Raw genomic sequence first — 26,092 nt, 5'->3', positions numbered from 1 at the left:
TGCAGCCCATATTAAGAAGCAGTCTTCGTCTGATTGGGAAAGAGGTGCTGATGTGAGCCTGAGGCTGCTGGGCCCCTCCTGAGTGGCTGGAAGCTCTGTGCTGGACCGCTGAGACCTGCATACCTTGATACTCAGGGTTTGCCAAGTGGTCCCAAACTTGTGGATACCTCTCTGCCTTTCTCCTCAAAGACTATCAATATCCACATAGACTTCTATGGGATTGTTATTTCTGGAGAGTATTCAGGATTCCTAGAGTTAGAGAGTATCTTAAACTGAATCCTTATACCAGGGATCCATTCAGCTGGCTCTTCTGTGTGAATCTGGGTGAAATTACTTCAGTCCTTTGATGCCTCTGCTGTGCTACTGACACGTTCATATACTGCAGAGTCAGGATTCAGTAGCCATGGCTCAGCTGTACAACTTTTTAAATAAGTCGTGTTCACATTCCCCTCTATGCTGTTAATATTGCTGTGTTAGTAAATTTTGAGTGTTTTGGTTTTGAAAGCTTAAGAAAATAGTAGTAATCAAAACTCTGAAGCAACCAAGGAAGTAAGTTGCGAACAAGTTATTCAGCCAACCTCAATTATGTTTGGCCAATTACCCTGGCATTGTCCTTGTCTACACTTACCAGAATCTGTTCCCTTCCTGACTAAAACTTTCTGCTTCTGTTGCACTTTGTGCCACTGGGTTAAAGAAGGCAAACACATCTGCCTTCTGGAGTTATCAAGTTCTCTCAAAACACAGATTTCCCTGAGCTCCCTGGACAGGGCCCCTCCTCTTGGGCCTCCTGCTGCTTCTCCTCAGGCCCGCTCTGCAGGCTTTGTCAGGGAGCATGGAGGCCCTTGTTTACGGCCATGGCTGTTTTGAATCATCTATTTTAGAGAATTTGATAAAAATAGTATTTAACCAATGGATATTTTTTAAAATAAAAGATACAGGTAAATAAATTATGATATTCAGAAATAGGCTCCCAGTTTTGCACAGATGGATATTAATAGAACTGAACTCCCACTTTCTCCATTAGTAAGCAAACAAGTTATTTAGTAAGATAAAATGTTTTTTAAATGACAAGAATCTACTGAATACATGTTATTTTTGTTAAAATTCTGACTCTGCTTATGGCCTCCTCAATCCCTCACCTCTTTGAATTCCCAGCTGTTCTTTTTCTTTCTTCCTTCCTCCCTTCCTCACTCCCTCCCTCCTTTCCTTCCTTCCTTCCTTCCTTTTTAGTGAGGAATATTGGCCCTGAGCTAACATCTGTTTCCTGTCTTCCTCTTTTTTACTTGAGGAAGATTGTCACTGAGCTAACATATGTGCCAGTCTTCCTCTATTTTGTACAGGGGATGCCGCCACAGCATGGCCCAATGAGCAGTGTGCGAGTCTGCGTCTGGGATCCGAACCCATGAGCCCTGGGCCACCAAAGTGGAGTGCACAAACCTAATCACTACACCACTGGGCTGGCGCCCCCAGATGTCCTTTTGCATCACCTTTTCCTCAATTCCCTCTCCCCAGCATGCTCCAGAAAGTGGCTCCTCCTGCTTTCCAGGTGGCTTTTGGAGCATGCTGCTGGAGGGGTGGTGGTTCTGTGGAGGGGACATTTCCTGGGGCAGTAGCTGGCACCTCAACTGCAGCAGTGGAATGTGGAGTAAGGGGGTGCTTCTAAGCAAGCATCTGCCTGCTGTCCCCACTTCCTTCATTATCCACTGCCTTAAATTTATCGTACTCTCTGTCCTGTTGGGCAGCCGTGGTGATGTGGTAGGGAGGAGGCGCTGGAAAAGGGGCAGGAAGAGCAATGGGCATCTGAAATGACATGAATGATTTGGCTTTTAAGGTGGAGCTGGGGCCAGGCTGAATGTTGCCAAAAGTGGAAGACCAGCAATTTCACCTATTAGCTGAGAAGGTCTTTAACTCCTAAGGATAGAAGACTTCTCCTTCTGTAGGTTTGATGCAGGGATTCTCATGCTGGGCAGGGGGCAGTTGAAAAATCTATCCTTTTAGTCCATATCAGAACCAACTGCTGGGTTTTGTTTTTCGTTTATTTAAAATTACACATTTCTCCACCCTGAGATTCTAATATACTACCCTAGAACAGGGGCAGGAGACCCCTTCCCTTCCCTTCCCTTCTACCCCTTCCCTTCTCCCCAGGAGACTCTCTGGAGGGATAACACGTTACTTAGGTGCGCTGAAAGAGATGAAGGTGGAAAATCACTGCCTAATGGCTTGTCTCCTGACTGTTTATTTATGCTACAGATGATGTTCGAGAACAGGCTAATTTCCAACATTAACCAAAATGGCCTGTGAATCATGCCAATCACATGTCATATTCCATGTGAATCAAACCAAAACAACAACAAAAAAACCCTACCTTCATGTTATGAAGTTTAGTTTACCAAGTTAGTCACAAAAGATAAAATCACTGCATTAAAAGTGCTCAACCTCTAAATGGTGTTTTCATTTATGATGAATATTAGCCAGCTGTTGTTAAACATTAACTATAACATGTATAGGCTGAGGACATGCAATAGTGACTTCCAGACATTTTGAAATTGTAGCACTTAGTGTTGTCCCTAAGTAGTTTATATGTTGGACACATGTTTTTAGTTTAAAAAAAAGGAAAACCACTTCAACTTTTCACAAGCCCTTTTGTGATAACTACAGACATCATGAGTGTCAAAGGGCCAGACACGGGAATCGCTGCCAGTAAGCTAAACGTGTCTTGTAAATTTCTGCAAGTGAATTCAGTCTAAACTTTCTATGGCTTACTAAAATTTGGGGTGCTTTGTACTTCACTCTGTGGTACCTGGAGTGATTGTCCCTCTTGTGATGGCAGAAGCACGGCTACATAATGCTTAAGACGCTGCTTTAGGCCTCTGCTGACAACTCTGAGCTGTCACAAAACTTTGAAGGTGTGGCCCTCGCACCATCAAGAGCCAACATCCCATCCTAAGTACAGGCCTAGCCTAAGGTTAACAGTAAGACCAACATTTTGTTGCTTCATTTTCCTATTAAGCTCTGGGTTGCTGATTGAAGCAGAATTCCAATGCATTGACACACCGCCACATTGTTAACACGATAGGGAGGATTTGATTATGGGAGAACAAGTCCAAAAACTGTAAATTGAAAAAAAAAAATTGGGGGCCTTGCTTCTCAAGGCAGCTCTTGTGGTTACATTCCTTTATTTGATGTGGTTCCCTCCTTCTCTTGTGCCAAACGGTGCAATGTGGAAAAGTGATGAACTTGCAAAAAAGCGTGAGGGAGAGACCAGGGGGAGATAGGGAGTGCACTGTTTAGTAACAAGAGAAAGAAAACAGAGCTTAGGGATCAAAGACAAAAGTACCTGTTTCTCCAAGCAGGAAGAAGAAAGAAATGCAGGATTCCTTTCCCCATGCTTGAGCCCCAGCTGACGCCTTTTAGGCCAACCCAGGCCCAGCGCAGTAGACAGGAGGCCACAAGCTGCTCAAAGAGCAGAGCAGCAGCTTGAGGAAGTCAAGGCTGAGTGCCGTGGGTTACCAAGAACAGCAGGGTTAACCAGGGAGGGCCCCAGGGAAGAGGGGTGGAGAACAAAGGCTGCCTTCCATCATCAGATTATGGGACTGAACACGTTTTAACACCAGCCAACCTTTGAGGCAAGTCCTAAGACAGCATTGGAATCTACGGGAGGAAGAATGTTTCCATGCAGGAACAGGATTTTATTTATTTACAATTTTCAGGCTGGGGAGCTTTTCTATGTATGGTTTGTGACTACCCAAAGTGACATTTTCTGAGTTTTAAAATTATCTCTTTTTGCACTGTGAAAAGAGCCTATATGATTCATCTTAATATTTCTGAGGATCAGTCACCAACTAACAGCTAGTATTTTAGGTGGCAGGAAGGCTTTTGTAGGCAGCTTTTTCACCTAGCATAGAAGTAAAAAGCACCAGAATATTCCTCAAGCTTCATTCGAAATCATAGAAATAGCTCTCTCTTGCACAGTTCCAATCCAGTATCATGAGAACTCCCACAGTCCACAAATTGCCTAGTGTTCACCTCATCCTTGCCTGAAAAAAGGCTAATGCTTGTGGTTTACCTGCTGATCAAATATAGTTTCTTAGAGGTTTAATCAAAGAAAGGGCCTGCTTTTCACTTTTGCTAACCTAATCTAGGTCTTCTTGCCTATATTTCTTCTTAGATGTTTTTCCTGCCTTCAGCATCTGTAGAACTGCCAAGTGATCCTATAATCCTAGATCAGAGTCAGCAAACTGCAGCCCACTGGGCAAATCTGGCCTGCAGCCTGCTCTATGGCCTGTGAGCGACTAATGATTTTTACATTTTTTAAATGGTTACAAAAACATTTAAAGAATAATTTGTGACTCGTAAAAAATTATATGAAATTTGCATTTCAGCATCCATAAATAAAATCTTATTGGAACACAGCCATGCTCGTTCCTTTACACATTGTCTGTGGCTGCTTTCGTACTGCAGCATCAGAGTTGCGTAGTTGCCACAGAGAGACCTGGCTGCAAAGCTGACGCTGTTTACTACCTGGCCCCTTACCAAAAAGGTTTGCTGACCCCTGTCCTAGACCCTTAAAATCTTCCTTTCTCATTGACTATTTCAGAAAAGATGTATACATTTACTGACTTTTAATGTTCATTTTGGAAATTTGACTCCCGTATCTTTCCCTATATTCATCCGACTTTAATACCACAAGTATTTATTGAGTGCCTACCAAGAACTTGGCATTATTCTTGTTTCTGGTGTAATAGCAGTAAACAAAACAGACAAAGATCTCCATTCTGGAAGAGTTTATATTCTAGTGAAGGGTGGGCGGGTGAGACAGTGAACAGGTACAATATGGAGAATGTCTTATGGCGATATATGCCATAAAAAAGTAAAACAAAGAAGAGGGGATACCGAGGATGGAGGTGGGTTGTTTTAAATAGGTTGTTCAGGAAGCCTTACTGAGAAGGTGACATTTGAGTAAGACCTGGAGCAGGTGAGGAAGCAAGCCCTGCAGATGGCTGGGAGGAAAGTTCGGGCAGAGGGAATAGCAGAAGAACTGGGGCAGTGCCCTGAGGCAGTCCCAGTTTATCCATGGAGGCAATAATCCAGATGAGAAGTTGTGGTAGGTTGGACTGGGCTGCTTGAATGCAGAATGTGAGAGAGAAGAGTCAAGAATGACTGAGAGTTTGGGTCTGAGGAACCAATAGGTTGGAGCTGCCATTGACTGAAATGGGATGAGTGAGGAGCAGTAGGTTTTGCAGGCAGGATTTGCTTGTAAGCAGGTTAGGTCTGAGGTGCATTTTAGACATCCACGTGGAGGTGTTGAGTAGGCACTTGGCTGTATGAGTCTTGAGTTAAGCAAAAGTCTGAGCTAGAGTATAAATTTAGAAGTTGCCAGTGTAAAAGAGATATGTTAAGCAATGAGACTGACTGAGATTCAGTCTCATACCCCAGACTTTTCTTTATCTCCAGGACATCTCTCCTTCTGTGACTAAACAGAACTTTTTTAACCTCTAATTTTGTTTACCACCCAGTTCACCATTGGCATGCATCAGGATCTACCATCATATCTTCTTACTCCCTCTCCAGGCAGATGCCCTTTTACCAGTAGATATCCTGAGCAGCCTGAAGTGTGAAATATGCTTTTCTCATTGGGGCAAAAGCTGCTCAGTGTGGTGCAGGACCCACGGTCTGCCGTCCGCAGAGTTCCTAGCCTTTGATCCAGTGCCCTGCCTTGTTGAGTAGTATCTGTGTCCTCCTTACTTCCAGCCCCAGTCTTGATATGACTACTCCCTTGCCTTGCCTTCTGTAACTACACTTCATTTTGCCCGTGTATACACTTAGTGGTAATCACTTCTTTTCTAGTTGTGTTTCCATAAATATCTTATCTCCCATACAACATGTCTATGTTTTCTTCACCTTCCTGTGGTCCACAGTGCCTTTCAAATAGTCAGTGACCTAATGCCTCAGGGATGGGAGGCATATTTGCTTTTACCACACCATTCCCCATTCCCAGTCCCTGTTGTGCATCCTCAGAGTGGGCTACAAAGCAGTAGTTTGAGGACCATTTGCACTCACTAGGGGACCTGTTAAAATGGAAATTCCCAGGTCCCATCTCAGACCTGCTGAACCTAATAGATCAGCTTATCTGGGGTGAGGGCTGGGTAACAGGTTCCCCAGATTATTCTTAAACAATCATGAAAAACACTAGTTCAGAGAGAAGATGACAATCTCAGTTTTACTGTTTCCCGTCTGAAGACCTTGGAAAGTCATCCATCTCAAGCCTCAGGCTTCTCATCTCTACAGTGACCATATTAACATTTGCTACCTACTTTGTAAAGCTGTTATAAAAAAACAAATGAGGAGCACTTTGGACACAAATTGTAAAGTGCTACGTACGGGCCCTGGCTAATCTCATCTTCTGGTGTCTTTTCATTTTCATGTGTGTGCAAGCCGAGTACCAGCTACCTACAGATTAGCTCTTTGAGCACAGAGACCAGTAACATGTGCATGAGATTGCCTAATGTTGTTTATGTGCCTGAGCCTTTAGTAAATGCCTGTAAACAGGAACCAGGTGGATACCCTTCTCTGCCCTGGTCAGGCAGAGGGATTTTTTTCTAATTCTCCACAGCTTCCTTTGACCATCATTCAAACCTGTGTGCAATGAGGAGGAAAGAGTTATAAAAATGCTTATGGATTTAGTCTAGGGTAACTATTGTATGCATTGATTCTTTTTCCCAGCTTTATTGAAGTATAATTGACAAGTAAAATTGTAAGATATTTAAAGTGTACAACATGATGATTTGATATATGTATGTATTGATTTTTTTTTCAGTAAATGTTCTCAAGGTAATTCATAGGAAAAATAACCTCTACTTGAATAATAGAGCAGTAAAACCATTCACTGGAGCCTCAAAGTTATAAATTTATACAAACACAGTAAATTCACTCATTCCTGATGACTGGTATTTTAAAAGCGTTCTTAAAGAAATTGTGATGGAATCAGCTGCAGGTAATAGGCCAGGAATCAAGATGCAACAAGAGGAAAAAAGCTTTTCTCTCCCTTAGCCTGTTCATGTCTTGCGTGGCCGGGCATCATTGTAAGTAGTTCATACCAGATCTTAATAGAACATCTGCTGAGTTCATTGTTGTTTTGGGGGGGTGTACTTAAGTGCTTTTCCACATGCCAACAAAATCCTGATGGTGGACATGTGTTAAGATTACTGTCCCTTAAAGGCTTTTTTGAGATGTTAATAAACTTAAAAACATGTTTCTAAACAAAAACTTGGTTAGCATTCATGTCATTAGACATATTGTGTTTGCAATTAAATAATCCCATCTTTTGCATTTCTTTAAATGTAAAGTTTCCTTGCTTGCATTCCACTTCCTCTCTGCTGGAAAGTGTCCATCAAGTTCTCTGGCCCTCAGAGTTCTTCCAGGTTTCCAGGGGTTCATTGCCTGGAATGAAGAAGGCCCTGATCACTTCAGTTCAGGTACCTAGAATTTGATAAATGTTCCTGGAGACAGCCTCAGGGTCTCGGCCAGCCCAGGCACCTCCCTGAAACACCCAAGCATGAAGGAGCCCAGTGACTCTGACATGTGTGGAACCAGTTGGCAGGTCCGCACATAGGGATTCAGAAGTCACAAAAGTGATAATTGAAGACCTGAGAGTGGGGTATATTTAGGTCAGAGAGACCTAGATTTAGATGCCTCTCTGCCATTTACCACCTTTGTGACCTTAGAGAGGTTATGTCACTTATCTAAGCTCCAGTCTTCTCATCTGTAAAATGGGATAACACCTCTCGTGTAGATTGGTGTGAAGGAGAGGCGATATTGTGAAGAAAAAGCACTTAGCTTAGTGCCTGATACATAGTGCTTCGTAAATGGAGCTATTAGTCACTATTCCATTCTGTTGAGAATTCATTTTATCAACTAAATCCCTCATATTGCCTTTTAAACTTGCTTCATGCGTACTGTGCCTAAGCAAAGAACAGCTGATTCAAATTGTCCATGTAGAATGCCTTCACATTTTTAACTTACTCTATTTCATAAATCCATACCTTCTAAGTAATTTAACTTAGCAATTTCAGCTTCCTTAGAGTTTGCTCCAGGGGAACGTTTTCCGAGTGTTTAATCGTATTTATTGTTGTCTCAGAATATTTCCATTTTCTTATGTCCCTCTAAAAATGGGAAACAAGAAATGGCATACAGTGCTCTAACAAAGGCCTGATTTATGCTGTGAAATATGTTTAGTGGAAATATTAGATCAGTCACAAATGTAATATGGCCAGGGCGACATTGATGCTTCAGTGACCTCTCATCCAGTGTGACTCTGCAAACTTTCTCCTACTTCTGAACTGGTCATTCTGATCTTTTATTTTCTTCTCCTGTTACACTCATTGAGATTTTCCCACATCAAATTACACACTGATTTTGTTTAACTGAGGGATCGAGAGACTCTTGAGATGGCTCAAAGTTGAGTCTGTAAACTGGTGAGACAAGGCTGACAACAGTTCTAGAAAATGCTTTACTAGGAAAAAGAAAATTCAGTTAGAAAAAAAAAAAGAGTCTCTCCTTAATGTAGTATTTGTGTATGTCTGGGTTTTCAGAACCTATGTATGACTTTTCTTTTTTCCTACCAAGTTGCCTTGTTGTGACATATGATATCTTAAGAAAAAGTGAGACGACAGGGCAATGAATTTTATGGATAAAAGCTTTTTTGAGGATAATTTCAGTCACTTATACCACTGTTTGAGTATATAGGGGGATTAGAGTTTTAAAAATTTCACACCATCTTTCTATGAAAGAATTTCTGGTGAAAAAGAACATAATGTTTGGAACCAGAAAGACGGGGCTTCAAGCCCTTTTCTGCAACTTCCTTGCTGGGTAATCTTGGACAAGTTACTTAGACTCTTAGAACTTTAGTTTCCTCATCTGTAAATTAGGCTTATTAGGTCTAGTGGGCAGGGTGGTTGTGAGGTTTAAAGATAATGAAATGCCTAGTACAGTGCCTAGCAAAAGTGGATACTCGATAAATTACAGTGACTTTTGTTTTATTGTAATGGCTCTCCTGGCAGGGCACCAGGAAGTGTACTCTGACATTACAGAGTGCCCCAGATTCCTGAGGTCTCTAGCATTCCTCTACCTTGAAGAGAATTAACACTGGTACCCTAGTCGCGTATTCAGAATGGGAAATTCAGGTCCTGAAACAGAGTTAGGTATACAGTTAGAGATGGTTGAATTGAATTGAAAGCTCATCTTTCCTTAGGATTTCTTTTAGCTTGGGAGCTAGAGGCAGCTTGTGTCCCTCTACCATCCTGGAAGTTCCCCATTTCCATGCTTCAACCTCCAACACTGCCCTGAATTATACTGTGGAGGAGGCAACCAGGTCAACTTCCTCTCCCTCAGATCCCAATTCAGAGGCAAAGCAGAACACTAAGACTGATCCAAGTGTCTCTGACAGCACGTTGACATGACCCTTGGACATAGAACACCCAAGCAAGAGGCATTCTAGCATAATAAAGTCTCTTGGAGTGCTTGATGCTATTTTAAGATCAGTGTAACTCTAATTGTTACTTTAACTCTTGAGAGAGGGATCTTTTTGAGAGTAGTGTTATCCCCACTGCACTGATGAGAAAGTTGAATAGAACCAAAGAGAACAAACTTGGCAGAAGCAAGAATTATAATTGAAAATCACTGGCCCTTCTGCTTTTCTCCAGTGCCAAATCATGTTTTGCTTATTTTATTTGGCCAGTAAGGCAAAACCCTACACGGGGAGTTGCTGTTCCGTAATGGGTTAAAATCAAAACCCCATTGTCCCAAGTCAGGCTTTCAGACAGGCTGACTCCCTGCATTTTTCCGTGTCAAAAGGCTCAAAAATATTTCCTTTGTGCTGTTGCACTATAGCCAAGTCAAGTCTTCAATATTAAAGACACTCCGAGTATTTGCAGACAGAGCAAAGTTCACTAAGGGCTCTGTTAGTTTTATTTGCATGGAAGATAATACTATTAATACGTTTAACATAGACATGTCTTATATTGGACTTTTAGAGCCAATGAGGCGGATCCGGAAATGCTTTTCTGGCTACCTTTTGGTCTGTTTACATTGTTGGAAAGGTTTCTCAAACTCTGGCCTTGTCCTTCTTATTTATGTTCACAGATTCCGTTTCAGTTCTAAGTATTATCAGCCAATTTCGTGTTTCATTTCAGTCCATAAAGAGATAGAAAGTCCTTTCTCATCGAAACAGCCCTTTTCATTCCTTTCTCCTCCCAAGTTCAGCCTGAGACCCTGCTGCACCAACTTACTTTTTCTCCCCTTTTACTCCTGCTTTCTCACTCTGTGGCTCTAGAGATCAGAAGAATCAACTGCAGGTGGTCCCTTTCATCTCCTCCTCACCCCTTCCCCCACCCCACCTCAGTCACTTAGTTGGTTAGTCAGGCCCTGCCTTCTCTCCAGCCAGCCCCGGGTTCCTGGGAATAGCTCAGTGAGCCCCAGAATCTCTGCACAGCATGAGTGTTCTGTTGTACATGCTCAGCCCAATATTTTTTGATTCATGAATATTAAATAATTAGAGATCACAAGGCCTTACCTCCATCCTGCACTCTTTAAAAACATAATAGCTCTTTTATTTCATGGCACTTGACTTTGTTTATTCAACATGATCAGGGCAGCATTCAGGCTATAGCAAGCCTGTTAAATATTTACCCGATTGGCGGGTATTTATACATAAATCAGCAGCATTATCAGTATGTGACTCTGGAAGTCAGGTTCAGTATCAGCACAAGCTAAGAAACTACTGAGTTAAATAAAGGGTGCAAGAAGTATCTTTTTAAAAATAAACTGTCATTTAAAACTATTCTTCATAGTATCGGAAGTGCTTCGCACCTTGAGGCTTAGCCTGCACAGCTAACTAAGTCATTCACAATTAGACATGACAGAGTGATTGGTCCCTCACATCCAAGATCCAGTGAATCCGATTGTTTGATGGTTGGAATGGGAGAGTACTGAGGTATGAGCAAAATTTAGGGAAATGCTTGCTCTGTTGCTGTGTGGAAAATTATAAAGGAAGGTGAGCTGTACATCACAGTGCCTGCTTCAGTGCTGATCTGAGTGCTTCTAGAAGCCCTCTAACCATCATTGGAATCCTGACACAGCTTCATGGTAGCAGACTCGCTGTTTCTTCCCATCCCTGTAGCCCTTTCAAGATTAAAAAACACTGCTCTCGGGGAGCCACATAATTCAGCAGTAACAGCATAGACTCTGGTGACAGGCAGACCTGAGTGCAGATCTTGGCTTTGCCATATTCTGGTTGTGTGAACCCAAGCAGATTTCTTCTGCTCTCTGAGCCTTGATTTCTTCAACTGTAAAATTACTGTGAGAATTCTCATTGAATTGTGGGGAGGATTAAATTAGATAATGGGAAAGCACCTAGCAACAATTGTTGGTTCTTGATAATCACAGAAGCAGAGCACAGAGAGGCGGGCCTGGCAACAAAGCAGCCAGTCTTTGGATTTCTTCACACCTCCGCTTCTGTCCTCCATCATAGGTCATTTTTGCTTAATGGCTATATTTCAGAACCCGAGAGAATTTCAAGTTTAGAGCATTACCCACAGACTATTTTATTCCTTGTGTTAAATTTAATGAATGATTTAGAACTTATCCTGTAATGTTTTATACAGGCCAAAGCCTATTACAATAATTTCCAGGGAACTGTCCAAATTATTTTATTTTTTGGAGTTTTATTAGGCTAAGGTTTATCTCTCGAAGTAAGCTGTGAGAAGACTGGATCTTGCTCCTCTCTGTGCTATACAGATATTTCACCAATAACTACAGGATATAAATATTGGATTTATTTTTCTTGTACTATAGAATTTTCTTCATAATCAGTTTTCCATCCTAATGGAACCATTAGAACCTTTCCAGTTAGATGTATGCCTTCTGTTTACTTTTGCATACAAAAGAGGGGACAAAAAGCCACCTTCCAGTTCACAAGACGTCATAGGAATTTTCCTACCCTCCTTCAGAGTTTAGGCTAAACCTAATCCGATGTCTACTCTGAAAGCTGCAAACGGAAATGATGTTCTTGCTGACGCTGTGCAGTTGCAGCGTGCAGATGATTCATTAATGTCACACTTAGTCAAGTGCTGTCTTATAGTTTTCTCAGTTGTCACAGTTGTTGTGCTTTTTAGGTATCCTCCGAGTAGAAAACATCTACAGAGAATATTTCCACTCCATATCAGCTTCCTCACATCACCTGGGATTTTATTTGTTTTTTCGGATTTTTCATTCTCATAAATAAATAAAAACATAATATTCATTTTACCAGAAAAATTAATTTCAGAAATCTGTAGTCAATAGGGATCCAGGCTGACTCTGGAGTCTTTTCAGTGATATATATATATATTGTTCCCTGTATCACAAACTACAGACTGAGTCTGTCTGCTCTAAACTGTCTGGGAATGATAAAACTGCTTCAACCTTGTAACTGTGGGGACTTGGATAATGAAAGATCACAGCATTCAGGGATTTTAGAGGTCTTTTTACTTCCTGTAATATTTCAGAGAGGCTTTAAGGGGCTTACGGAAATATATACATTAAAATAAAATTCAAATAAGAAAATTAGGACGAAAGGAAAGTGAGAGTAGGAAAGAAGATGAAATCAAGATTAAGGATGATATACGAAATGCATGCTGTAAGGTTCTGAACAATTTCTTTTAATAATCGTATGCTGGTTAATTTAAACTGGAAAAGAAATCTCCATGAAAGTTCTGGAAACTATTTCTGGATCAATATTGTGTCTTAGTGCTTAGATTGATGATTTTTGACTGTATCTTCTTGTTTAGATGAATTGAATATCAATGTCTGCTTGGACTAGTTGCAGACTTCCTACCCATGTTGGCCCATAGACATAGGACCAGGTAGCACAGTATTTCAGAAAGTGTTTGATTTAGTTGCCACCATTTAAAAATTGAGAGATTAAATAATCTAGATTCTGGCTTTACTTGAAAAATTAGGATCCCGTAAGACCAGGCTTGCATTCCTACACGTCAGAGATCAGCTAGAGCTGAGCAGTGGAGACCCCTTCCCACTGTGCATAGAATCTCCAGTTCATTAGAGTCCCCACTCGGTTCCCTCCACGTCTCTACGTCGCCTGCTTGGGCCGGGTAGACCGTGGAGTTTACAAGCCCTGCCCTAGACCACCTGCCTCACACTGAAAATGAGGAAACTAAAGCCCAAGGAGGTAGCCAAAGCTGGTTAGCTGAGAACTGGGCCCTTCAGTACACCGTTACAGTGTTGCATCAGTTCAGTTTAGTTCAGTTAAGGTGTTTAATGAAGGACTTATCTTTGCCCAGCACTGAATTGGGCATAATGAATAGTATAAAAGTCTGCTTCAACAATAGGTGCAACCCATTAATGTTGGTAAGACGTTTACCTGTGCCAATCAAAATTTGCTAATTTGTACTGTTGCATGATAGGATCATTAGTTGTTATTAATCATTGGTTGTTAGTCGTGTGTGACATGAACATGCTGATTTAATATTTTAGTCATGTATAGCGTGAACGTGCTGGTTTTAAAATGGATTAAAATATAGAAATGTAATCATAAGTGAAGCCCATATTTCCAGCACCATCAGTTCTGGCAATTGGTGGGCAGACTGATAAGAGAAGCCAAGTCTATTTGAGGTATCACTTCTTAAGTTCCTGGAGCCCTAAGAGAAGTGTTCATTGTACTCTTGTCCTTTCAGTGCACTTGGAGGCTCCTCAGCCCTTCATATCCCAGCTTTTCCAGGAGGAGGATGTCTCATTGATTACGTTCCTCAAGTATGCCACCTGCTCACCAACAAGGTAAAAGCAAGCCCCCTGACTCCCCAACCTTGTGAGGCTCCTTCCTCCAGTACAGCATGTGCCCAGCATCATCGTGCAGGCGCCATTCTCTGTGCCCCATCTTCTTGGTTTCAACCTCCATCTAACAGCAACCTTTCCTACTTTGAATTACAGTTCATCATTTCTCTATTTCTTTGCCCTCCTTCTTCCTTTCCTAAGGATTCTGACCTCCTCTTCCAGTCTTATCTTCATCTCTTAAATGTATATCTACTCTTTCTTGAATTTCCTTTGTGCCCTAAGCTTTTGATAGATCTTGCACCTTCTTACGGTTTTAAATTTTTGAGCTCCTTCATTTCCCAAGTATCTGGCGTGTGTGAGCGTGTGTGTGTGTGTATGTTTGCCACTAGTTAATATCAGGGTAATTCTATAGAGCTGCCTTCATCTTTTTCTGCTTTTCTGTACCTCACTTTTTAATAGTCAGTTCTTGATTCTCCCTGTCATGTCTTAGCAGTTTGCCAGAGTCCTGCTCCTAGGGGCAAGATTTCCAGGTCAGCTGGTCATATAGTCAGGCACATCAGATTCTCTGAAGCTTTCTCTTAGCTGCATTAATGAGCCATTACATTGGCAAGTAGATGAGTTTACATTAATGGTTGTTGTCAGTTCTAAAAAGTATAAGAATGTACTTGTTAATGTCTAGCCAGTGTATTTAGCTGAAAATTGGTGATATTAATCCACAAGCAATACTGACTTTCTTTCCTCTCCCACATGGACTGACTCAGTTTGCTTAATTCCCAAAGTGCTGTTTTCTTAGCCCCTATTGACTTGTTCACATTGGTTTGGAAAATAAATCTTTTGTCTCTTTCATTCAAAAGATAGCTCATCTCTCTATAGAAAATATTTTAAAAGTACAATAGTATTTCAAAGGCTTCAGTATTATTTTTTAAATGTCAGAGAAACTAAAATCTGGCAATTCTGCAGTCTGTGGGCTTGGCACAGATTCTGGGGCATTTAACTCTCATGGAGTGGTTGCTTCTCATTGGACCAAATTCCCCAGCCTCTGTCCTCCTACAAAACTGGTCAGAGAACATAATTCTTATTTACATTGTGGGACTTTGCACTGCCTTCAAATCTGTGTCCCAGTATTTTAGAGAAAAATGCAAATATGATCTTCCAGAACTGAGAAGAAAAGGCTTTTTTAAAGCTCTCCAATTGAGATTAATTTCTAGTCATACATTTTCATCAAAAAAATTGTAATACTGTTTTCCCAGAAATACAAGAATCAGTTTTTCTTATCTGGTTCCCTTTCATTAATTTTACTTGTCTTTTAAAATTGCTGTTCTTCTGCTCGCTACAAACGAGGACAGAATGGGCTGCTTTTAGAAACAATCTCTTCAAATGAATTTCCATAATTACATTGCAATCTATCTTTATAGCCAGTTTTGTTGTGGGTTTCTGTTAAAATGGTTTTCTGTTTTTAAAATCAAGTATACAGAACTGTTTTCATCCCCTTTTTAAACAAAACCACTTAAGCAAACTTATCATCTGTTTTTCTTTTCCCAAAATAACATTTCTGATCCTGCATTAAGCCTGCAAAGTAAGAACTGTTTTTATAAATCAACAGAAACCCCTATTATATAAATAGAATTGTTTTACTTTTAAAGCATACAGCATGGCTATCAGTACCAATTGTGTCAAGGTTATTTCAAGCTCTTTATCTCAAGTTTTTGTTAGCCATGGAAACTCATTGTGGCTACAGCCAATATAAACAATTTTGGGGGTCTCTTTCTCCCGCTGTTTCTTTCAGCCATTATGAGGACATTATAAGAAATGTATTTTTGTATTAGAAGCTCATGGGTAAATGACTAACTTTCAGATGCTTAGCTTAATGAGTTCACAGGTTTTTTTTTTTAATAGAAACTCATTTGGTGATAACAAGGAAATATAAAAAGGTAAAATAAAATCTCCTATTGTAACACTCCTTATTCTGAATATTAGGAATTTGAAAAGAAAGAATTGAGCATTATTGTGGCTTTTCAATAGAAGTTGTAGTTCAGAATAACCTAATAGCCCCATTTGATGAGAGGGAGCTCTTCTTTACAGAGAATTTTAGCTGATAAATGCAAAAGGAATGATAGAATTCAGAAATCACCATTTTTCAGACCCTAATGAAATAACTGATTCAGACAAGGATCTCTAACAGATACTAAAACCATTAGGGAAAGGTTGAGGGGAACTAGACTTTCAGGTGCTTCAAGGGGTACAGCCGTGGATTACTCACTATCACAAAGGGGAAACATCATTTACAATGGTGTGGTCTGCTGTCATCACCTTAACCAACCATCAAACCCCGTATCGCCTATGAAGTTTTCTTGCCAAAAATATTTAACCTGAATTTAATCACTCCTGTAGCTCTAACTTTCAATTTATAGGAAATACAGAGGGTAGAGGAAAAAGGAAGGAAACAACCAGAGAATCTAGAATGCAGAACACTCTCTGAGCAACTAGCCCAATCTCTTTGAAAAGTCCATATCATGTATGTGTATGCGGCACACACATAGGCACATGTACACACATCCAGGAGGTACTATTATTCTAGAGTAAAAGACTTTCTAGATTAAATGCCTGATCCCTGATTATACCCTGATTTTTTAAAAAATGTTTTGGGGACAATTGGGAAATTTTGAAAATAGGGTACTAGATAAATTCAAAGAATGATTGCTAAAATTGTTGGGTATGATGATGGTATTGTGGTTATGTAGGAAAATGTCTTGTTTTTTGGAGATGCATGGTGAAGTATTTAGGGTGAACTGTCATGATGTCTCTAATTTCCTTTTAAATGCTTCAGCAAGATTGATGGATAGGTTGATAGGTGGGCGGATGGCTGGATGAACCAACGAGGCAAAATATTCACAGTTGTTGAATTTAGGTGGAGGGAGTATGGGTGTTCATTTTACTATTCTTTCTACTTCTCTGAATCTTTGAAATTTTTCATAGTAAAGCATTTAAAAATTTCCTACTCCACTTTTCAGCTTTGGGTTCCTATTCCAGGTGCAGTATGTGATTCAAGGATATCACAAAAGAAGAGAGTATATTGCTGCTTTCCTCAGTCACTTTGGCACGTAAGTTCTTTTTTGTTTAAACCATATATCAACAGTGCCCTCACTTCCTGATGACCCTAATGTGAGGGCTTGATTAAGAAAACAGCACTTAGTTCTTACATATGATACATTTTCAATGCCGTTTTGATTCTTTTGGGTATGTTGCTTACACTAAAGCTCCCAGAAAAACATTTTTTTAACATTCTTTAGCAGATAGCAGAATCCGATTCTTCCCTGGCGCAGCCGCATGAGTAGCCTCACACATAGCAGTAACAATGGTAGCAATCCCTGCTTGTTGTAGAGAGCTTTACAGTTTGCACGGTGCATTCACCTCCATCGTGTCACAATAGCCGTGAGGTGAACCAGGCGGGCATTATTGACACATTGTACTGAAGAAAGCCCTGAACAGAGAAGTTCAGTAACCCCGTTGACGTCGTATACCTAGAAGAGAGCGCGCCAGAGTGGGAACCCCGGTTCTCAGGAGTCAGGTCTCCTCACAGGACTCCCACTCCAGACAGTGCCACACAGATTTGGGAAGGAAATCAAGCATTAGACACCAAAGCGATGACTCACACTTGGGATCAGGAGCTGGAAGAAGGCACCGAGAAGGAAAAGGAAGTGTGTAACTGCAGTGACAGGGCGGACTCTGCGCCTGCTGCTGTCCCTGGGCGTTCACCCCTTCCCTCAGGTTGCCAGTGGCTGTGCTGCTCTGCAGCTCTGTTTCCTGAAATGATGTCGGAGGCGTTATCTAGCATCTGCTCTGGGCTTAGCTCAGTGGGAGAGGGAATGCATTTCCCTTACAGTCTTCTTTCGAAGGTAGAGCATTCTACCCCTTTGGGGAACTAAGCCCTGAGGAGTTTAGTGGTCTGGTTATATCCCACCTTATTCCAGAAAAAGTTTATAAATATATAAACATGCATACAGCAACACAAAATTAAAATTTTAAATAAGTAAATGAAAAAATTAGGGCAAAAGGAAAGTGGGTATAGAAAGGAAAAGGTGAAATTAAAAATAAGATTGGCCATTCCCTGGGATATAACTATACAAACTGTAGATAATTGTAAGCAAAATTTCTGAGCCCTCAAAACAATTTCAAGAAATTTTCATATTATCCATAGTCTAAACAGTATGACTGCCTCTTACAGGAGTCTTTAATACTTAAGATTTTTTTCAGCTTTGTTTATGAACATTTTAAGAAAGTACTTATGATACAAACAGTGGTTAATATATGACACCGTTAGTCTTCTAACTTTTGAGTAAGATTATCTTTAGTATATATAATTGAAAATGAAGAGGCTAGCACAGTGACTCCAAAGTAGGGTGCACGCACCCCAGCGGTGTGTGCCTCACATCACTTCATTGGCATACAAGGAAAATATGAAAATTGCATTCACATTTGTTTTTAAATTTAATTCTTTTTTAGTGTACATTTTTTGTGTATGTTTTCTTATGCATGTAATGCGGTAATATAGCACAGTCACGCACCGCTGAACGACAGGGATACGTTCTGAGAAGTGCATCGCTAGGCAATTTTGTTGTGCAAACAAAACAGAGTGTACTTACACAAACCTAGATGGTATAGCCTACTGCACATCTGGGCCGTATGGTACTGATCTTATGGGACGACTGACATGTGTGCAGTCTGTCTTTGACTGAAACATCGTTAGGCAGCACATGACTATAATACCTTATGCAACCACTAAATTATATACAAGCACTATATCACTGTACTATATACATAATTGAAAAGGATTCTGTGCTTGTTTTTGCTTATGGGACGCAGGATCTAAAAAGTTTGGATGTCACTATTGTAACATTGAGTTAATTATAAATCATGAAAAGAAGTAGAAACTGATGAATAAAATTGTTGACTTAGGTCAGAAGATCTGAATGATGTACCAGTAGTCTTTGAGCAAATCACTCAGCCTTTGGTGTCTTAGTTCCTTTACCTTTACAATGGGTGCAACTATTCCTCCCTACTTAAACTGGGAGGCTGTCAGTGCTAACCGTCTGATTGCCCTGACTCAGCTAGGGAGAAGGCATCTTTAAGGATAGCAAACGCCTCCCTGTGTGAAGGAGAGAGAACATTATTCCTGTCCGCAGTGTGAGGTTAGTTATTGTCACATTATGGTGACATCCTCAAAGTACTCAGCTCTTGAGGGAAATGGGGGAAGTGAGCCAACCAGAATTCTGCCCAGGCCCTTCAGCATTAGGAGCTGTTCTCCCTTGACACATGAGGTGTGCATCTGCCATCTGAATCCAGCGTCCACCCAACTAACATTGCTACTTTGTCTTGAGCCCAGTGAGGAGGACAGAGGGGCACAAGTGAAAGGATTCCAAGTACTTAGGAAGAAAATAATATATAATCCTAACCTTAGTCATATTGTCATTGCTCCTTACTGTTTAGTGCCTAAGTGAAAGTGAGACTTAACAATCACTGTACAGACAGTAGTGTCATTGCTGACCTGATTTCTTAATTTGTCCTTTTACTCCTAACTAGTAACTAATATTTACATAGCATTTTATGGTTTATATTATTTTTCACAACCTGTAATGAAGTTTGAAAATATTATTATATTTGTTTTACGGATGAGGAAACTGAGGCTCCACAGGTTAAGTGATTTGCTTGAGGTCGTAGTAGATAGTAAATGGCAAAGCTGTAACTTAAACCCCTCAATGCTGTCATTCCAAATTCCGTGTCCTTCCTGTGGTAACACTCACTCACCTTAGATGCCTCTCGGATACAATAACTCTGACTTTTGGAATATATTCTTTACTTGGTTCCATTTCTTTTATACCTTATTTTTATGAGGATTTTTTGTTTGTGTGTGTATGTTTTTATTACCTAGAGGTGTCGTGGAATATGATGCAGAAGGCTTTACAAAACTCACTCTGCTGCTGATGTGGAAAGATTTTTGTTTTCTTGTACACAGTGAGTAGACTTTTGCTATTAGCATGTCAGCATACATTTGAAAATGTACTAAACCACATGTAATAATGAGTATGAGAGCCTTTAGTGTCCTGACTTGGTTCCTTTTACTTTAGTACATTTACTGCGTGGTCTTACCTCTATCTCTAGACCAGTGGCTCTTGACCAGGTGTCATTTGCCCCTCTGCAGTTGTTTGGCAATGTCTGGAGATGTTTTTGATTGTCATGATTGGGCAGGGCGGTGTCGAGAGGGTTGTTGTTGCTAGTGGCATTTAGTGGATAGAGCTCAGGGATGTTGTTAAACATCCTACAATGCACAGGACAGCCCCCCACAACAAAAAACTTGAGTGCAAAATGTCAATAGTGCTGAATTTAAGAAGCCCTAACTTAGGCAGATTTCTATTTCTCAAAGCATCTTTCCAATATCATAACTTTCAGGATTACTCAAAACATACTTGCTTTGATCATTTGGGTATCATCCTTATTAAGTGACAAGACTACAACTTTGAAAATATATAATATATATTGCAAAGGTGAGACAATATTTTTATGTATTCCTAACATCACTTTTCAGTTTTATTCCACATTGTAGGCATATTTAAATGTTTGTTGTGTTAATCTGTCAGTCAGTAAACTTTGGTCCAGCTTTCTCCTAATGGATAATTTAGAGTCTCTTTTGTTTATTTCTTTGTTATATAAGAACCACTGACCCATGGTGCCAGATTCAAGTTGCAAGTCAACCAAGACCTTTATTCTTTAGTCATTTGGTATGTAAAATGCCGGTCTTCAAACCGAAGGCAAAGAAGTTCCAGCTCTCCCTAGTCGAGTTACAGAAAAGCAGTGGATTTAGATTGACTTCACTCAGTAGATAGAACTACCCTAGACCTTAATAAACTATTTCTTCCTGAATAGAATAGAGGAATAGTTTAACTTTGGCCCTATTTAGCCAAGCTACCCAGTAGTGTAAAGATATTGACTTGGGGGGATTTTTCTTCCCCAGCAGATTGACCTTCTTGGTTGTGATTTGCTTAGACTAAAATAGTTCTTAAATTCATTTGTCTTACCTGATTTCACACCAACAGACAGTAAAGGAAGAAACCCAAAAATGTCTATAGAGGCAGAGCGAAGAAAGCCTCTAATTCAGAATTTACCGTGGTATAATCCACATGGAGAGAACTGGGAGTTGCCTGTGCTTTTTTTTTTTTTTTAAGATTTTTTTTTTTTTTTTCCTTTTTCTCCCCAAAGCCCCCCAGTACATAGTTGTGTATTCTTCGTTGTGGGTTCTTCTAGTTGTGGCATGTGGGACGCTGCCTCAGCGTGGTCTGACGAGCAGTGCCATGTCCGCGCCCAGGATTCGAACTAACGAAACACTGGGCCGCCTGCAGCGGAGCGCACGAACTTAACCACTCGGCCATGGGGCCAGCCCCGAGTTGCCTGTGCTTTTAAGGAGTTGGTTCTCCCTGCCCTTTAGGTGTTTCCCAACGAAAACCACCTTGTCGTGCAGTGCTTCATACTGAGCTCTGCTGTATAGCTAGTCATTAATTGGCACCATCCTTTCAAATGCACCTGAAAAATGGAAGCATATCTCTTTGTATTAATTATGTGTACAGATAAACAGAGAATTGGAGAGGTAAAGTTTTTATTCTTGGGTCTGCCTCCAACTAATCACATGACCTTGTTCAAATCACTAGGAAAAGCCTCCGTCTGCTTTAGTTCCCTCACGCGTACACTGGGGATCTGGTTGTTAAGTCCTCTGGAGACGTCAGCATATGGAGCTTAACCTGTTATACGGGGCCAGGTAGAAGAGCAAGCCTTACGATCAAGGCCTCCTGGCATTCCTCTTTGCTCACCATCTTCTATGGGCTTACTGGTACTTCTAGCCTCCACTTTTGATTCTGACTTTATGTGTCGCTGTTTTGGTTTTCCATTCTGAGTCTTAATTCCTTTGTGAGATCTCACTTCCTATTTGCCACATCCAATTTGCCCCACAATCTTGATCCTAGTGATTCTGTTTCTAGCCTGGTACCCAGCCCCAGATCCTGATTGCATCCTTGGTTTGTCTCTCATGACTGTGGACAGTTGCCTGTGTGGTAGCAACAGTCAGAGGCCTCTCAGAGTGGCTGTGGGAGAAGGACACAGGAGAAAGGACACATAGAAGGACAATTGCAAACATTAAGTTAGATAAATGCTTCAACTAGTTTCTTCATCCCAAAGTGGCATGATATCTCAGCTCTTTCCTCAAAATTACTTTGGTCTCCTAGCCATGGTTCTACTTTCAAAAAACTTGGTGTCAGATCATGTCAGATATAAGGGAAGAAAGATTTTCTTGGCATTGTTCTTTCTAACCTGTTTTCCATATGCAACTCAAGAATCACTATTCTGTTGGTGTCTAGCAAGAGTGACGTGCAAGGATGGAAGAGCATTCACCTTTCCACTCCTGCCAGCTCTCTGTCAATGCATTCAGTGTTATAGCAATTCTTGTTCCTTTGGAAAGTCTATTCTCCAAGAAATATCTTCTCCATGGTACCATATGTCCAATATTTCTTGCAGCTCCTTCTCCACCTTCCTATCGTAGCTTTTCCTAAGTTCAAGTCATATTTTCACTTAGTTTTGATTACCTTCTTCAGAAACTTAGAGCCCCCAGACGCTCATTAGAACAGCTACAGGGACTTTGGGATTCATTTAATTACTTTTTCCAAAGTGTTTCCTCAGGCTATTATTCCTTTCCTTTCCTCCCCAGGCTACTCTGTCTCCTTGTCTCTTAGCATCACTACCTACACTCTTGGCTCTTTGGCAGATAAGACCTGTCAGTGAATCAAGGGACTGGATGCGTTTCCTGCTCCGTCAACTCACAGCCTGTCTTTAAATAAATAATTTCCACCCTTTTGCTTCTTTCTTATGTCTAAAATGTAGGACTTGCTACATCAGAGTGAGCTTGGTTAGATAATATGTTTTATTCAGTCATGCAGTTATGCATCTGACACTTACCTTCCTTTGGAAGCATCTGCTTGTTCAGCTACAATGCCCGCGGGACCACTTGTTCTCTTTTTTCTTTCCATGAAGATGGGGAGGTGAATGTTGGGTGGCAGAGACTTAATGATAGAAGATTGCTATGAATTATTCTGAGATCTCAAGAACATGAAAAAAAGAAGGAAGTGCCTAGAGATGGAGCCAGTCTTCTGTGACTGGCTCCACTACTCCATGGAGATTGAAGACCTGGCAAGACACCAGTAACATCCCTGCTCTCCCCTCCCCCCCTGTTCTGCCAAGGCCCAGGAATATGGCTGTCTGTAGGGCAGATGCTGGTAATAATTCTAAGCATTTTGGACGCTAGAGGAAAGAGGCACTCCTCTCTTGAGGCAGACAGCTCTGACCTCAGACTTTGCCAGAGCATGCGGAAGCAAGAATGCCTTAGGGGAAAATATTGTGCATATTCTGGGATCTCTCAGGAGACACTACAACTTCCTGGCATTCTGGCAGTTGCAGGAGTGGGGACTGTGGCCATGGGGTTTTTTCATCCATTTATTCCTCCTTTCCTTTCTTCATTCACCCATTATCAATGTATCACAAGACTGGGGACCACAGCAGGATCAGAGACTTGCTCCCATCCAGAAGCTGTTTTCAGGAACGTTTCCTGGCCATCACCTAAGAATTATTAATAGTGGCTGTACAGGTAATTCCATATTTTCCAAGCTGGTTTTACCTCTGGAGGTGGATATTATCTTTAAGTTAGCAGTTTTTCAGAGTACTGGGTGACAGGAGAACCAGATAGCAAGGTACAGTAACACAGAACAAAAGTAACCACTGGGGAAAACATCAGCTGTTTTTCATGGGGCCCAGTCAGCTGCACTGTGCGTAGATCCAAGTAAAGTAGAGTAGATCCAAGAGGAGGCAACTGCCTAAGGTAGCAGGGTTGCTGTCTGGAAGGGGAGGGTATTGGGATCTGTGACTTCAAGGCAAGGGAGAGAATCTGTGATTGTACAAGAAACTTTCCTTTCCCATTGCCTGTAAATCCTTGGTAAATGACCCTTTGAGTCATCCAGCTTGGACCATAGGCCATATCTCCCTGGCAAAATACTTGTTAGACCAAATGTAACCATTTTGGCTGTTCCATTTCATTTTTTTCTCTTCTCTGCCCCTAACCCAATCAGTTTAACCCAATTCAACTGAGTTCTGAGTTTCCTGAGAACCTACTAAATGCTCGGTACTATGGTAGGTCCCAGGGGATATAAGTAAATAACTCAGGCTTGACCTTAAGACACATGGAGTCTAGCATAAGGTTGGCACCTTACAGCCGTTGGGCCAAATCCCACCCTCAGCTTCTTTTTATATGGCCCTTGAGCTAAAAATGGTTTTTATGGTTTTAAAAGGTTGTTAGGGGGAAAAAAAAAAAAAGGAATAGACAACAGAGATGGTAAAGCCTAACATATTTACTCTTTGACCCTTTACAAAAAAGTTTGCCAACCCCTGGTCTAGTTGATGAGAAAGGAGATCAGATAAAGCTGAAGTATGGGGGCTGGCCCAGTGGCACAGTGGTTAAGTTCATGCATTCCACTTCAGTGGCCCGGAGTTAACCAGTTTGGGTCCTGGGTGCAGACCTACACACTGCTTGTCAAGCCATGCTGTGGCAGCATCCCACATATAAAGTAGAGAAAGTAGAGAAAGATGGACAGGGGCGTTAGCTCAGGGCCAATCTTCCTCAGCAAAAAAAGAGGAGGATTGGTGGCAGATGTTAGCTCAGGGCTAATCTTGCTCAAAAAAGAAAAAGCTGAAGTAGAATGGTAAGCATTTTTTAAAACAAATATTTTGTGAACTTACCTACTATATGCAAGGCACAAAGTGATGTATGACCAAGAGAGAACTTCATATGTTATTTATGTAAGAGAGAGATGTAGAAAAAGAGAGAGAGAGAGACTCTCCCTAATGGAATCCAATGAGAGAAATAGACAATAAAGAAGTAAACTAACAAATAAATAAATTTCAAATGGTGACAGATACCATAATGGAACAAAGTAGAGCTCTATGAAAGAGACTAAGAGGGAGCTTTTGTTAGGATGGTCAGGGAAGACTTCTTGTAGGAAGTGACATTTCAGCTGAGACCTTAATGAGCAGCCATTCAGAAAGTCAAGGGTGGAGATTCCAAGGAAAGAAGTCAGCTTGTACAAAGAGCTTCAAAAGGCAGCAAAGAGCTTTGCATGAGCCACTGTGGCTCAGTAAGCACAGTAAGCGAGGACAGAGTCATGTAAGATGAGGTTAGAAGGAAAGTCAGGGCCAGATCAGCTGGTGCCTCATAGGCCATTTGTATCAGTTATGATTAAGTAGTAATAAACACTTGAAAAACAATGGTTTAAGCAAGATAGAAGTTTATTTCTCTGTCATGTATAGGAAGTCTAAAGGTAGGCAGTCCAGAGCTGGAATAACAGATCCAAAGGTCACAAAGTACCCAGGTTCCTTCCAGCTTTATACTCAACCCTCCATCGGGTATGGCCTTCTTGCTCACAGTTCAAGAAAACTGTTGGAACTCCAGCCATCACATCCACAATCCATGCAACAGAATAGAAAAAAAAGTTGGAAGGGTACAATCCTTCCTATTTACTAAAGCTTCCAAGAAGTCTCATGTACCACTTCCAGTTACATCTCATTCTTCCAGAATGTATTCATATTGCCTCAGCATGTGAGCTAGGGCAGGCTGGGAAATGTAGTTTTTTAGCTGGGGCAGCAAAAGTCCAACTGAAATTTGGAGTTCTTTTGACTCCAATGAGAAAGAAAGAATGGATTTTTTGTAAGCAACTACTAGTCTCTGCCAGACCAAGGCAAGGAGTTTGGATTTTTATCTAGGTCAAGATCCCATCAGGAAACAGCATATCACACGGTAACTAGGGGAGAATTCAATGGAAGGACTGTATTCAACCATGTAGACAGAGTTAAAGAAAATAAAAGGGGATGCTTAGCAGTAGCAGGGAGTCGTTACCTCCCCTAGGCCTGCATGGCCAATAGGAGAGCATGGTTACCAGAAGCTTAGACAGAGCTATAGCTGTAGCTGTAAACAAAGTTTCCTAAGAGGAGCTGGGGAGGGCCTTTGGTAGACGAATGTAGCTTCTGCTAACCTGTAGCTGTGCAGAAAGGGCTATGTCTCCTTTCAGTTTTATTGGTTTTGTTGTTAGGTACATGTACATTTTTAATTGTTATATCTTCCTGATGTATTGACCCTTTTATCACTGTGGAATGTCTCTCTTTGTCTCTAGTGATATTTCTTGTC

General features: G+C 41.0%; 1 protein-coding gene across 3 annotated transcripts in view; it reads left to right on the top strand.

Annotated features, from left to right (window-relative positions):
- BABAM2 (BRISC and BRCA1 A complex member 2) overlaps positions 1–26,092 on the top strand; it is a 420,511-nt gene that overhangs the window by 315,813 nt on the left and 78,606 nt on the right. For all 3 annotated transcript variants that reach the window (XM_070572970.1, XM_070572969.1, XM_070572971.1), the window contains 3 exons: positions 13,728–13,827; positions 16,855–16,925; positions 19,754–19,836. In XM_070572970.1, the coding sequence (XP_070429071.1) occupies positions 13,728–13,827; positions 16,855–16,925; positions 19,754–19,836 (254 nt within the window). The remainder of the gene's footprint in view (positions 1–13,727; positions 13,828–16,854; positions 16,926–19,753; positions 19,837–26,092) is intronic.

The sequence above is a fragment of the Equus przewalskii genome, chromosome 14, assembly GCF_037783145.1.
Source record: "Equus przewalskii isolate Varuska chromosome 14, EquPr2, whole genome shotgun sequence".
Taxonomy (NCBI): Eukaryota; Metazoa; Chordata; class Mammalia; order Perissodactyla; family Equidae; genus Equus; species Equus przewalskii.
The sequence above is the reverse complement of the archived record's forward strand: the minus strand, read 5'-3'. Positions and strand labels throughout refer to the sequence as shown.